The 15165-nt window shown below is 38.8% G+C and overlaps 1 protein-coding gene across 1 annotated transcript; it reads left to right on the top strand.

Moving 5' to 3' along the window:
• Positions 1–477: 477 nt before the first annotated feature.
• AQP11 (aquaporin 11) lies at positions 478–14856 on the top strand. The gene is made up of 3 exons (XM_044666001.1): positions 478–1223; positions 12792–12908; positions 14534–14856. Exons 1-3 carry the CDS (start codon positions 623–625, stop codon positions 14611–14613), a joined length of 798 nt encoding a protein of 265 aa, XP_044521936.1. The 5' UTR covers positions 478–622; the 3' UTR covers positions 14614–14856.
• The last annotated feature ends 309 nt before the right edge of the window (positions 14857–15165 follow it).

A 15165-nucleotide genomic window follows, 5' to 3' on the forward strand; every position in this document is an offset into this window, starting at 1 on the left:
ACGCCTGTGCGGTGGGCCCTCCCCCTGCCCTAGCGGCGGCGTGCACGCCCCCTCCCTTTCCTACGCCAAGGAAACTTCCACCTGCTGTCCCAAAGGTCTGAGAGGCGTGTGGCTCGGAGCCGGGGTCGGGGAAGAGGAGGGCGGTCTGAGACTGGGTCGCGCACGCGTGGAGGTGCCCCCCCCCCGGAGCGCGTTCCTCTCCTTCCTCCTGCAATCCGCTCTCCAGGTTCCCAGCACCATTCGTTAGGTCCGAGGCAGCCGAGGCGAGTGTGAGGTGTACGCGTTTCTCCCCGGGCTGGGTGAGACTGACCGTTGGGAACCTCCCTCTCCGGAGTCGCCGTCATAGTCCGCTACCTCCCCTCCCCGGCTCTGCCCCTTAGACTAGCCGGGAGCCGGGGAGGGGAGGACGAGAAGAAGGGGGAGGAGGAGGAAGAGGAGGAGGAGAAAGAGGAGGAGGAAGAGAGAAGAGGAGGAGCCCACCCTTTTTTTGTCCTTTATTCCCCTCGGAGCTTTCGAGCTGGAAGAGAAGTTAGCCTCAACTCCGGCCCCAGAGCGGTCGGAGTTGGATCAACCCGAAACATTAGGGTTTTCCTTGAAAGAGCTGATCTTGACCCTGCAGACGATGTGGAATGAGGGGCAAAACTCCTGCATCTCCCTGGGGGTGATTCTCGGTGTGGTCCTGCTCACCGGCTTGATGCGCGTGACGTTCCGGAGGCGTGTCTTCTCCACGATCACCCGCATCTTCGTGGCGGAGTTGCTGGCCACCTTCCAGCTGTGCTGCTGCTCGCACGAGCTTCAGGTGCTGGTCGAGCTGGGGCCGTCCAACCCCAGCTGGCCCTTGACCATTATCTACTTCCTCTCACTGGTTCACGGCCTGACGCTGGTGGGCGCCGTCAGCAACCCGTGTGGGGTCCTAGAGCAGTTGGCGCTGGAACAGATGCCCATAGGGATGGGCATTCTCAAGATAATTGCTCAGATGCTCGGCGCGTGGTTTAGCCGGACTTTCATGATGTGGATCTGGAAGCCGGGCATTTCGAAGTGGCACTATCCCGAGAGGGCTCTGAAGTGTACCAACCCCATCCACATCGCTCTACCCGAGGCATTCCTCGTGGAGATGTTATGCTCCTTCATCTTCCACAGTACCATGATGCATTTCCAGGAGATCAGGCTCAAGTTTCGCATCCACTTGCAGGCAGCGCTCATCACGTTTTTGGTCTTCGCAGGTTCGTTTCTAGAGCACACACAGCTCACTAGGCATCTACTCCCATTCCCTTTAAACCGTATGATCAATGCACCACCATGACCACTGTTCTAGCCATTTCCCAGTTGTTTTTGTTGTGGGACTTTTTTTTAATAGCTTGTATTTCTGTAGTGCTTCTGAAGTTTACATAGGGCAACTCCGTGAAGGAGGGAACTTAAGTATTAATTCTTACCACATTTTACGGACTGAGAGGCTAAGTGAATTACAAAAGTGGCAGAGTAAAATCTAATCCAAGCCATAGAATTATAAGGTTTGGAACCTGTAACGAAACTACTGAAATTATCCAGGACAACACCCTAGTTTTACTGAAGAGGAAACAGATTGGGGGTGGGGAGGGAAATGACTTGACCTATTAAAAAGATTGTAAGGAGTTGGGCTGGGATATGGACTCAGGCAGGTTTTCTGTTTCGAAAACCTTTTTTTTCCATTATAGGACAATGGCTGCCAATTCCAGAATAATTTTTACATTTTATCTCTCTAAAGAGATAGGGCTATAATAGTATATAATATAGTTCTATCTTTGAGTGCATTTTAGGGCATAACCAAGCAAAAATGATCTTTTTTTTTTTTTAATGACAACAATCTGATGATGGAAATGAGAGTTGAGATTCTCTAAGATGTTAAAGGGTCCGTTACCTGGAGGAATGAATGGGTCCTGTAAGAAACTTTAGAATGTGTTGCTTGGAGAAATGAAGGCTTGGGAGAATCATATTTGTCTTTAAACATGGAAAGAGCTGTTGTGTAGAAGGGAGATTCAGACATGTTTATTCTCTTTGGCTCCAGAGAAGTTGGCTGGGTTCAGAGTAATCTGAAAATGTTTTGCTCAGTCAGTCCACAAGCATTTATGAAGTGCTGATGTTGTGCCAGCTTCAAGTGCTTAAGATACAAAGAAAGATAAAAACAGAACTCCTGCTCTTGGGAAGCTCAAAGTGCAATGGGAGAGACAGTGCAGATAGATACCTACATACAAGACAGAGGCAATCTAAGTCTAGGGTGAGCCACCTGCAGGCAGCATCAATCATATTTTTGGTCTTTGGTCAGAAAGAAGACACTAGGAGGAGAGAATGTAGATTGGGAAAAGCTTCTTGCCCAAAGTGGGATTGAGGATGAGTATTGAAGGAAGCCAGGGAACCAGATTGCAGAGATGAGGAGGGAGAACATTCCAGGCATTGGGGACCGCTGATGGAAAAAGTTCAGAAGATTAGGGTCCTTGGACAGTAGAATACTTGGAGGAGTATAAAGCATAAGAAAGGCAACTAGGTGGTTCAGTGATTAAGAGCCAGCTGTGGAGAGGGGAGGTTCTAGATTCAAATTTGGCCTCTTGTTGCCATATAACCCTAAGCAAGTCACTTAATCCCAGTTGCCTAGCCTTTACCTCTCTTCTACCTTGGAATTGATATCAATTCTGAAACATAAGGTAAAGGTTTAAAAAAAGTGTAAGAATCCTGGAAAAATAGAAAGGAGTCATGTTGTGAAGGGCTTTAAAGGTCAAACTGAGGAAATGGAGGGTTTTTAATTGGTAATGACTAGACCCAATCACTTGAGGAGGTAGCAGGATTTACTTATTTCAAAACGGTCTCTTCCATTTGAAGTTTTTAATTTATAACAATCACATTTCTACCCAAAAATTGATAAAAGGTCCAAAGAGTATCTGTTCAATATCAATTCTGTACAAAGCTCTTAAAAATTCTAGTCTTTTCTAATACTTACTTCCTATAGAAGCATAGTTACTTTAAAATACTCCTCCAACATATCTTGTGATATTTAAAAATTCATTTATAAGTCATCTAAAGGTACCTCAAATAGAAGTAACTTCTTTGAAACAACACTGGCCCATTTGTTCATGATACAGTTTCCACCAATCCCAAATGTAGTTGACCATCTTCTGTGAGGCAGAGATTTAAGGAACAGTATTGGATGATACCTGTTTGAAATTGAGCACATTTCATGTGGAGATAGGGGTACCTCTAACCCATCTATATTTGAACACATTCTTTAAAATTCATTCAAGATATTCTTTATGGGGGGCAGCTAGGTAGCTCAGTGGATTGAGAGCCAGGGTAAGGGTTTAAAAAAAATTCTTTATGTTTTAACTTTGTTGAAGTAGAAAATGAAACTACTTTGTTACTAAGCCCATTTAAAGAGTTACCCTATGTAACTTCCAAGTTATAGTTAATTGCTCACATTTCTGTAGAATTGTATTGTTAACAGAGCACTTTCCTTCCCCAAACCCTGTGAGGTGGGTCCTGTTTTTTTTCTCTACAGATGAGAACACTGAGATTCATAGAGATGGAGACTTAGCTAAGGTCACACAGTTAGTAAGTAATAGAGTTGAGACCTTAATTTGACAAGTTCATTGCTCTTTCCAGATCAGAAAAGGATCTTTACTTTCCTTTAACATTAAAGCTGTGTTGTATGTGTGGCCTCCTTAGAAGGGCTATTTACACAATCTACTCCTCAGTGTTTCCTTTTGTGGATGGAGAGGAAAGGTGGTCAATTAGGAAAGAACAAACATGTAGGATTGGCAAGTCCATTGTTTCAAAGTTCTAGTCTTAGCTAAAGAAGAAACATTTCCAAGGTCTTTTTATAAGATCAATTCTATCAAAAATAATTATGACAGTGCAATTATTTATAGACTGCTCTACAATACCTTCATTTTGTAAGCAAGTAAAGATTTTTTTAAGATAGAGAGATGGTAAAATTTGGAGCTTTAAGATTAAAACTAAGGAAACATGCTGAAGGAACTTCTGGGAACAGCACATTTTGGGCAGGGAGGAAAAGAACTTTCCTTCCTTCCTCACACATTAGAGGTCTTGAATAGAAGGTACAACCCACTGGAGAACAGGAAACAGTCTGCACTCTTTGGGGCCAGATCTAAATGAATAATTGCAGTGTAATACAAGTTATACATACTCATGGTGTTATGATTTCTTCTTTTGTTCCTTTCTTTTAGAGTAATGAATTTGAAGTTAAATTCTCCCCTGAGAAGTAATAAACCTATAGATGAAAGGAACCCTGGAGGTCATTTGGTCTAGCCACATCATTATAGAGGAAAATGAATTTTACAGGGCAAAAGAGCTTGCTTTTTTCATAAAGTTAGTAAAAGTAACAGGGGCAAGATTTAGGTGTTGTGATCTTGAGTCTATTTATTTTTCTTTCTGTTGCATCATAAAGCCAGAAGCATAACTAGGAAAAAGGACTTTGTCCCAGAGCACTGAAATTTAGAGGTCATAAAATTCTTTAACTTATCACTTGATTAGCAAGAATAAAATGATTAGGCCTGGACCTGTGGTTTTCAGAAGAGGAAACTCTTATTAATGCAGGTCAATAGACCCTTTCTCTAATTTAAGAGAATTACTGGAGGATGAAAATTAAATGACTCCTCTAGGATCATACAGCCTGTAGGTGCCTAAGGCTAACCATCTTTCTTCTTCAGAGCCAGTTATATTTCCACCATGACGCGCTTCCCCTCAGTTACTAGAATAGGTAAAATACAGAACTACCAGGATATACCATCTGCAAGTCACTGTAGTAACTAATTCCCCCTCCTATTCAAGTGGATTTATCTTAATGGTATTATTAGCACATAATTACAAAATTGATCTGAAGGCTCAATCTAGATTGTTTGCAATAATCACCAAAATTGCTAGTTACACCTCTGCATAAGGTTCCTGTGGAAATTACATGGAATTCATTCAGCATCATTAAATCTCTGAGTTTGAAGGGAATTTAGAGGTTCATCGTGTCCAACTGCTTCCTGAATAGGAATTCCTTTCTACTGCCCATCTGCTTGAACACTTCCACTTATAAAGAACTGACAAGTTTTAGAGGCCCCATTTAGGCAGCTCTTATTATCAGGAAGTTTTCTTAATTAGATGGAACTAAAATCCATGTCTCTGTAATTTCTAATTCTTCTCAATCAGCTAAGTTTATTCTTTTGACCATGTGATAGCATTTGAGCTCCTTGTAAGACAGCTTTAATGTATTTGTTTACACACACTCCCTCTCTTCCCTTTTTCCCCCCTAAGTTCTTTTCTTTCTTTGAAGTGGCTTTAATCCCTGCAGCTGAGCCTCATGTGGCATGGTTTTCACTTTCCTTAGCACCTTGCAGGATATCATGGATTGAGTGCAGTCTCACCTGGGCCCACAAACTCAGTGCAGTGTTATAGAAAAGAGGGTTGAACATGGGGTCACCTTTTTACTCCCATGAATACAGTGTTGACAATAGATAATGAAGTAAACCCTTTTTTTTAATCTTTTATATTCACATTACCCTTAGGAAAAATTATGGAACACCATATGAGAAGGTGTGGTTGGGAGCTGAACATATCTACCATTGTATAAAAGAACAGTATGATTTCATAAATTCTATCCTCACTCTACAAAAATCAGTAAACCAGTTAACATAGATCATTCTTTTGGTTTGGGGGTGGGGTTAGGAGAGAGCAACAAAAGCTGGGAATGGTTTAGAAAATATAGTGTACTCCAAGAATAACGAGACATGCTTTTACAGTATTAATGGTGACTTGCAGCCCTGCCCTAGAATATATCTGTAGGTTTATGTTTTGGAACTAGTATGCTGGTGTAATCAACTAGTATTTTGCTTAGCTCATAGTACCCTAATCATAGTATCAAAATCCTTAACATTTTGCTGTTCTTTTTATCCCAAAGGTGGCCAGGATTACTAGTTTGCCAGTTTAATAGAGCTATGATTCACTACATAATACCCTTCTTCAAACCTTCTATGAATTGGTGATCTCATCAGTATGCATGCTTCCTTTAGCCTTCTACATCTTTTTTATTCTGTGATCCATGAAGCATAATAATTTGAGATTTAAAAGTAACAATGCCTCTTTCAAGACCACCTCAAGAGGCCTGGGAATGTGTTTTTTTGTGCTGAAAAAAATCTCATTCAGTGAGTAGAGAAAAGCAATAATTTTTCCAGTTTAATTACACTTTACCATTTACTGTCCTGTGAGGTTTGTAATGCAAGTTCTGTATATTTCCTGCTTTGTAAAAGTGAGCTTGGATTTGGAAAGATGAATTGACTTAGGTATGGTCACCACACTAGTAAACATGTCTCCAGAGAAACACAGATTTGGGTCTTCTGCCTTCAAGCCCATCTTGGTATTACTTTATACATAACCGACTGACCATAGATTGAAAAGAATATGTACTTATTTGCTCTAATTCAAGGCTTTAAGGATTTCAACAATTTAAGATGAACAGTATCTTGGTTTTAACATTTGAGCCTATGAGTTTCTTAGTTCCAAGTAGAATAGTTTGATACCTGTCTAAATCATGATAGGAAAGTTCTATGTGAACTTCCAGTATCTTTGCAAAGGTTTTTTTGAAAAATGTTTTTGTCATAAGATTTTCTCGGGGAAATTAGAACAAAAGCGTGTGTTATTCATTCCCTACAAAAACCTACCTATTTGTAGATAGGCCCGTATTCTTGGTGATCTCCTCAGTTCCTATTGATTCAGCTGTCATGTCTCTGCAGTACAGAGATAGGGAGGATATGCCTGAACTTTCATTGGCAGAGAGAACTTCTTTCCAGGTGAAGGAAGCATCCTTCACTGATGCAGGTTAGCATCTTTTTTTAAATTTAGAAGTCTTGGAGAGTTCTCCAGAGCCCTAAGAGGTTAAGTGCTTTACCCAGACCAGACTGTGTCCAAAACTGGATTTGCACTCAATTCTTCCTGTCTTCAAGGCCTTCTTTCTAGCCATGTCAAAGATGACTTCTAGATCGACACGTCCAGTCCTCCTCTCCTGATGCCTGCTGGACATCTTTATGGGATGTCTAGGAAAAACTTTTTTTTAAAACCCTTACCTTCTGTCTTAGAATCAATACTGTGTATTGGTTCCAAGGCAGAAGAGTGGTAAAGGCTAGGCAATGGGGGTTAAGACTTGCCCAGGATCACACACCTAAGAAGGGTCTGAGGCCAGATCTGAACCCAGGACCTCCCATCTCTAGGCCTGGCTCTCAGTCCACTGAGCCATCTCACTGCCTCTGTCTGCCATGTTTTATCTCTTAAAGATGAGCCTAGCACACAGAAGAGAGAGAAGTGTGGCCCAGGGGTTGATGCTAGGGGCAGGTAGACCTAGATTCTAGCCTGCCTCTGACATTTATACACAATCAGAGGCAAGTTATTGAACCTTCACCAAAGATATAAGATGGAAGTCCTCTCCAAAAGGGCTTTAAGACTCAAATAAGATAGCTATGCAAAGCACTTTACCTACCTTAAAACATTAAATAAGTGAGTTATTTTAGTAAGTGCTCATTAGACATTTGCTGAGTTAGGAAGATGAGATTTTATTAACTATGAAATAATGTTGTTCAGTTGTGTCTGACTCTTCATGACCCCACTTAGAATTTTCTTGGTAAAGGTACTGGAGTGGTTTGCCATTTGCTTCTCCAGCTCATTTTACAGATGAGAAAACTGAGGCAAACAATATTAAGTGACTTGCCCAGGATCACACTGCTGGTAAGTGTCTGAGGCTAGATTTGAACTCATGAAGATGAGTCTTCTGATTCCAAGTTGGGTGATCTACTGTACTACCTAGCTAGTTAATTGCAAAAGAAGATAATGACACAATTCAGAGAAATTCTGAATTATGCTATGCGGTTTGAAAGAAGTTCAGACAAGCAGGGATATCTAGGAGGCCTAGAGCAGTCAAGAGAGGCTTCATAGAAGAGGTAGAATTTATATTTGCCTTTCAAAATAGTGTTCATAAAGGTTGGTTATATCTATCTTCTAATGGGTTCTTTTCAAATGTATTCTATTGAACTCAAATCAGTTATTTTGATATATTCTAAATAACAGGTTTTCAAATATAAACCTTTACATCTATTATATTGAATCTAGCTCCCAGAGATTCAATATAACACATATAACACATCTACAAGCATATACAATTTGCATATGTATTTGTATTTTATATCCACTCTTTGAATATGCAGAAGAAATGTCTTCTGTTTTAATCTGTGCTATTATATTTACATTGAAAGGTTTAAATTGTTGAACCTGAAGAGTAGGAATTTTCTATGTTTTTAATCTACGTTGAATTTCAGTTTGGCATATGACTTCTTAAAATCTTCTCTCTCTCTCTCTCTCTCTCTCTCTCTCTCTCTCTCTCTCTCTCTGTCTCTCTCTGTCTCTCTCTCTTCCCTGCCCCAAGTTGGATTTTTCCTTCTAGTAAAGTTAACATGAAATGTCTCAAATGTTCCTAATTATTCAATTATCTAACCCTGTGGAGTTTAATAAAAATGAATCCAATTGCATCAGTGTGATAGTTATGATTTTTCTTGATACTCTAAGCAGGGTTTACTGGAAGGAGGTAGACATAAAGACGTAAAGAAAAAAGAAATTTTAAAAACCTTTTTTGGGAAAATAAGCTTAATTGTAGGAAATGTTTCCTTTTGGTTAAAAATTCAAGCATATAGAGCTTAAATACAGATAATATAATGTCTTGCTAATACATAATGCCTCTGAATTTCCTTCCCTGAGGCTCAGTTTTTCCATCTATAAAATCAGATGGTTGGACTAGAGGCTGTCCAAGGTCTCTTCCAGCTTTAGAATTCTGACTTGAATTATCCAGCAGATAGAAAACATTTAAAAAATAAGTGCTTCCATTGCTGTAATGCTTGACAGTTTACACAGTGCTTTACTCACAATCTCAGTTAGGTATTGCAGGGGATAATGTTATCCTGTTACAGATGAGAAAAAGGAGAGATAGACCACGAGGAATGGAGCAAAGTGCCTGGTGTCCCATGATATTTGGCATCAAATTAGGAGAGGTGATGTTTTTCCTTTTTTTTTCTTGTTTTTTTACATTAATTATTTAAAAATTTTTTTTACATGTTAATACATTTAAAATTATTTTCTGACATTTTGCAATCTATTTTCTTTCCCTCTTTTTCTCTCCTCCCTCTTCCCCAGAAGAGGTGATGTTTTTCAAAGAAGTTATACTGATAGCAGATATTATCTTTATTACACAGAGGAAGAAGGGTGGCTAAGAAGACTACGTTCTAATTTTCTCATTTCTTTAAAAAAAGGAAAGGGGTAGCCTATCGTGTGGGGATTTAAAAAGTCATAACTTTGACACTAAATGCCAGTTTAGTCTTGAATGAGGTAAAAAGTGTATATTTCTAATGCTAATAAAAATTCCTTTTTATATTAAAAGCTAAACTGTGTGATTTATTTTTAAATGTTCATTTTAATTTTTCATAATTTATATAATTCTAATGAAGATTTGCTTCTAGGAGATGCTTGATGTAATAATGTATTGGATTTCACAAATTTCATTTTCAGGGGATTTTTAAAAAATAGATAATATAGGATATTGATCCTTCCTAAGGAGATTGCCTGGTATTGCTACTTATAATTTGGTTATTAAAAGTGTCCAAAGGCACATTTTAGATAAGGGAAATGGAAATGTTTAAGGGCTGCAAGGTTACTTTTGGGATCTCTGCAAGGCTTCTGAATACTTTGATAGTATAACAAGGAAAGCCTTTGAGGTAATGAAGTCCTTGCCTAACATATTTTTGGCTTTTATTGCTGAAAAAGTCTGATTTTAAAAAAATAAAAAGTTTCTTTAGTTAGAATGTTAACATTTATCTGTGGGAGATAAAAATCTTATTTTATTTAAAAGCAGATTCAACAGTGTAAAATGTAGTTTTATTAAAAGAATGATAGTAACTCCTTATTTATTTTGACAATCCAAATCAAAGCAGTTAGCGGAAACTGGAGAGTATTTTAAGGACTAAGTAACTCTTACCCTTTTTTCAACACAGAGATATCCAATTGTTTATTCTTTCACTTCGTTGTCAAACTAGAATGCCTGCTGCTGAACATTCCTTTTTTTTTTTTAAATCAGGGTTTGTGTTTGAATTTTTTGCTTTATCTTAGTGTTTATTTTTATGTATGATACGTTCTGAAAAACCATTCTATGATAGTAATGTCAGCTCACATTTTTAGAGTTTACAAAGCACTTTTCTCCCAACAGATCTGAGGAGTTATCATCATCCTCAGTTAACAGATAAGAACTCCTCAGAAACTTTGTTTCAAAGATCATGTAGCTAATGAATGTCAGAGCTGATATTCAGACCCAAGTCCAAGGTCTTTTTCACTATGCCACCCTGATGATCTAATCATACCACACTTGCAGTTTTTTACGCCCTGGGCATTTACTTTCTGCCCAGTCATCAGGAGGCCCCTAGTAGACATTCTTAGTAATTTTGGAAAGATGCAGTTGGGGGTTGGTTTGGCCTGGATAATCTGGAACTACCCCTGTCTCAGTGCTAGAATCCCCAAAAACACCTTAATAGGATCAAGAGTTCCCTTCTCTTCTTAGGGCTTCCCTGCACTGTACTCCACTGTAGCTATACATTTAAATGAACCCTGGGGTTCATCCTGGTTCTGAGCATCTCCACCCCATAAGAGGAACAATTAGAACTGATCTGATAGAGGTATGGAAAGTGGGCACTTCGGTGAACATTCATGCCTTTTGACATGAGCATTCTGCTAAGAAGTGTCTCCCAGTGAGCCTTCGTCATTCAGTATTTTAATATATTGCCATCCTACAATGGATTGTCCAGTTCTCCTGATAGGGGCACAAAAGTCACAGGACTAAGGGAAATGGAAAATATGATTTGGGATAAGTAGAATGAGGCATTTGGGGACTGCCTGGTGAAAGCCCTTAAGTTGACTTAATGAGGGGGCAGCTGGGTAGCTCAGTGGATTGAGAGCCAGGCCTAGAGTCAGGAGATCCTGGATTCAAATGTGGCCTCAGACACTTCCCAGCTGTGTGACCCTGGGCAAGTTACTTGACCCCCATTGCCCACCCTTACCACTCTTCTGCCTTGGAGCCAATACATAGGATTGATTCTAAGATGGAAAGTGAGGGCTTAAAAAAAAGTCGACTTAATGAAAAAGTAGACATAATTAGAAGTCACCTTCAGTTTGCCATGATCAGGCAGATCCCAAGTAGGCTAATTTTAGGTTTAGGATTCAGAAACCTTGATAAGACTGAGAAATGCTTGCAAGCTGCTAGCTAATCAAAGGTTTGGAAATGGAATAGTGGAATGTTATATAGGTCACTCTGCACTCTCCACCTGGTTTCTAAACATGGTATTGTGATGCTTACTACTTGTGAAACCTTGGGAAAGTCATGTTCTAAACCTCAGTTTCCTTATCTGTAAAATGAAAGAATTGGCTCAGATGGGCTCAGTTTCCTTCCAAGTCTAGACTTTATGAATGTCAAGGGTACTGTTCTAGGAATGGCAGAGTTAGAGCAAGAAATCTGGTTCCAGATGAACTGTCCTGGCCATTCTGTTGTCCAAGTGTGTTTTCCAGATGGCCAGATGAGTTTCATTGCTAGGTCAGTGGCCTGTGCCCCTCCACCTCGCAACACTAGTGATCTCAGTGGAAACTGCAGCATTGTTCACTGTCTCTGAGTAGCCTAATCATGACCTCCAAATCTGTGGTCATTATAATAAATTATCATAATGGTCATCAATAATGCCTTTGTTGTTCTCATTAAAGTTATGGTCCATCATATAGTCTATTATTATATTAGCATTTTTAAACTAGTAACTATTGTGCCCTTTTTATCTTCTTTAGAATGTTATTTGGACTTTACCCTACTTAGAGTTAAAATCAGGTTAATAGCTAACAGGATATTTATTTTTCTTTGTGACAAAAAGGGGTTTTTTTTGCCATGTTAACACACTACAAAAAGCTTTAGAAATAGTATTATTAAGATGATTTTTAAAAATCTGTAAGATAGATAAATCCACCAGTATTATTTTCTAAGAACTAAAGTAGTAATAATCCTGTACCCTAGTATTTTCTGATTCCAAAATGTCCAATTATAGTAGAAAGAGGATCTGAAAGAGAAAGTATGCTGAATACTTCATGACCCCTTGGGGGATGGAGCAGTGCATACAGAGATGTTGGGAAGATAATGGGAAGAAAAAGAAAACTCAAAAATTGGATTTGAATTCAAAGACCAGTATTTGAATCTGGCGTTATCACTTGGGCCAAGTCACTTAACTATTTGGGCCTAACCTGCCCTTATCTGTTTAAGAGCTCTGAATTACTGAAATTCTGTGATCTTATAAGCCTCTCTTTAGGAGTCTCCATTTCATTACTTATTTACAATAAAGAAATTAGAGTACATACATGTTGTCTCTCCTGACAGAAGGTAAGCACCTTAATTAAGGGCAGGAACTTTCATTTTTGTCTTTGTATTTCCAGTTCTTAACACAGTACCAGGCAGATGATAGCTGACTAATGAGTGCTTATTGGTTTTAAATTAGGTGATTTCTAAGATCCAACTCTTGGTTTGGGGAGCAAATATGAAGTCCTTTTGGTTTCTCTTACAATTTTGGAGAGAATATAATTGTTAAGGTAACTTGCTAAATATCCAAGATGATCACATCAGTAATTGGCATCTGTTTTTAGTTCCCAAAGGATGAAAGATACAAAATCTAGTTTAGTGTCATTTTGCTTAAAATGTATTACAGGAGGAAGTCTAACAGGAGCTGTATTTAATCCAGTTTTGGCCCTTTCACTACATTTCCAGTGCTTTCAGACTCTATTCTACAACTATTTCATTGTGTATTGCCTGGGTCCTTCTTTAGGTAAGCACATTTCTTATTTCATGCATTTTCTGGAAATGTTGTTACTTTGAATTCTATTATCAAGCAAGCCTCCACTTTATTATTGGCTGGCCTGGAAGAATCCTTTGAGCTTAAGGCAATGGCAGAGTCCACTGGACTCTCAAGCTTCAATATTAGAACATATCAAAGGGGCCTTCCTAGTGTAACTTAACATTTTTGTGCATTGTAAGGTAACATCTTGAAGCCTGTGGTTTCAGGGGATATTAGAAGTGAAGGAGAGGGCCTGGCTTTACATGCCTGATGGTCTCTAAGCTCATCTATCACCCAGAATGTTGTAAATGTGAAGTAGCAGAAAGTATACCAGATTCATCCCTAATTTACGGGTTTCATAGCATGGAAGCTTGCCATACAGCATTTGCTGAAAATGAGGGATAGTTGATAAAAGGCGATTCTTAAATGTAGTGATTACATCCTAGTGGTGGCCTCGTCAAGAAAACAGAAATAGTCTGAGGAAATTAGTGACTACTCTTTATGGAGTCCCAAGCTGTAGAATAGTCTGCTGCCATCCTGGATGGTACAACATCTGAATATTGTCCGAACCATAGAACTTAATTGCTGCAGCTTTAGCAAAGAGTAATCCTTCTAAACTGGTGTCCTACAAACTAATTCTATTTGGGTGTGTTAGTACAGCATAATGCTCTGTCTAATGTGATCGCTGAACTTAAAACCAAACCCCAAAAGCTCTCTGTCATATTAACTTGATGTTTTCTAACCATAAAACCCTTGCCATGAATGAGGATTTATTAATATTTGAGATTCTAAAGTTTCCATCTCCCCTAAGACCAAGCACAGTGCTCACTATAAGCACTGAATGATTGTTTGATTTGTATTTAACACATACTTCTTAAAACTAGAAAATAAAGGGGGCAGCTAGGTGGGTTCAGTGGATAAAGGGCCAGACCAGGAGACGGGAGGTCCTGGGTTCAAATGTCACCTCAGATATTTCCTAGCTGTGTGACCCTGGGCAAGTCACTTAACCCCCTTACTGCTCTTCTGCCTTGAAAGTGATTCTTAGTATCAATTCTAAGATGTTTTTTTTTCAAGTTTGAAAAAATTTTAAAGTTTATTTTTTTTTGAAGTATTTACTTGTGAGAGTTGGCTCTTCTCCACTGAACTTGTTGGAAACTTTCCATCTATATCTGTCAGATAGTGTAGTGTTATATTTAAAGGGAAAAATAAATGTGTGTGGAAGAGAATAATCCTAGAACCATCTTGTAGCATGTGTATTTTTACAAGACAAAACTCCCAAGGTGTTTTCAGAAATTCTTATTAAATTCGCGGAGTCCCTGGGATCAGCATAGACAAATATCATTGCCTTCTTAAAGATGGAGACAGTTCAGCAAGTCAGACTTGGAGCAGGGGCTCTGATTCACAGTTCTTCCCAGTACTTTTTTATTGGAATTATCTTGGTTCCTATAGGGATGGATTGCTTTAGGAATTTTGTTTTGAAGGAAAATCAAAATAAATGCTATAAGTACCATAAAGTCTTGCCATGGGAATTTTTTATGAACATACATAGTTCCTAAATATACAAAACTAAATGATTATAGCCTTTCTGATTTTTTAAATGTTATTTTGTCTTTCAGGTATAATGTTGATGGTTTTGATGTTCAGCCATTTCCTTCCTTGGCTGCATAACATGAATAGAAATACTAAAAATGCATAGTGATTTTCAAAGACTAATACTGTTAAATTGCAGTCCAGATGGATGTGAAGCCATCACGAGTTCATTTGCCTCATGCTCTGAATACCATTTGCACTTGTTTTCTCCAAATGTCAAATTTCTCTGGGGATGCTGTCTTATAGTTCCCATCACTAAGACTTTTTAAAAAATGAATGTGAAATGGAGGTCTCCTGTGTAAAGACTTGTTTTTTTGAATGATATTTATTAAAATGCTGCTGGAAAGGACTCATTACATTCAATTTCAATTTCAAATGACAGTTAACTATTTTTACAAAAGCTAAGCTATGGAAAGGATTGAAGGGGAGAGATGGAGGAAAAATGAGAGTACAATCAAGGGCCTTCTAAAGCCATATAACTAAGACCTTCCAATCGAGGGACTAGGACAGCTGGGAGAAATGTCTGTTCTAGAGTTGAGTAGCTGTTCCCTTCAGCCACAAACTTGCCATAAGATTGTTAAACACCTTCACTGATGTCATCTTCCATTAGAAGACCCTGTATATGGACAGAGATACTTAAAAACCTAAGAGATGGTGT

Source organism: Gracilinanus agilis, chromosome 3, assembly GCF_016433145.1.
Source record: "Gracilinanus agilis isolate LMUSP501 chromosome 3, AgileGrace, whole genome shotgun sequence".
Taxonomy (NCBI): domain Eukaryota; kingdom Metazoa; phylum Chordata; class Mammalia; order Didelphimorphia; family Didelphidae; genus Gracilinanus; species Gracilinanus agilis.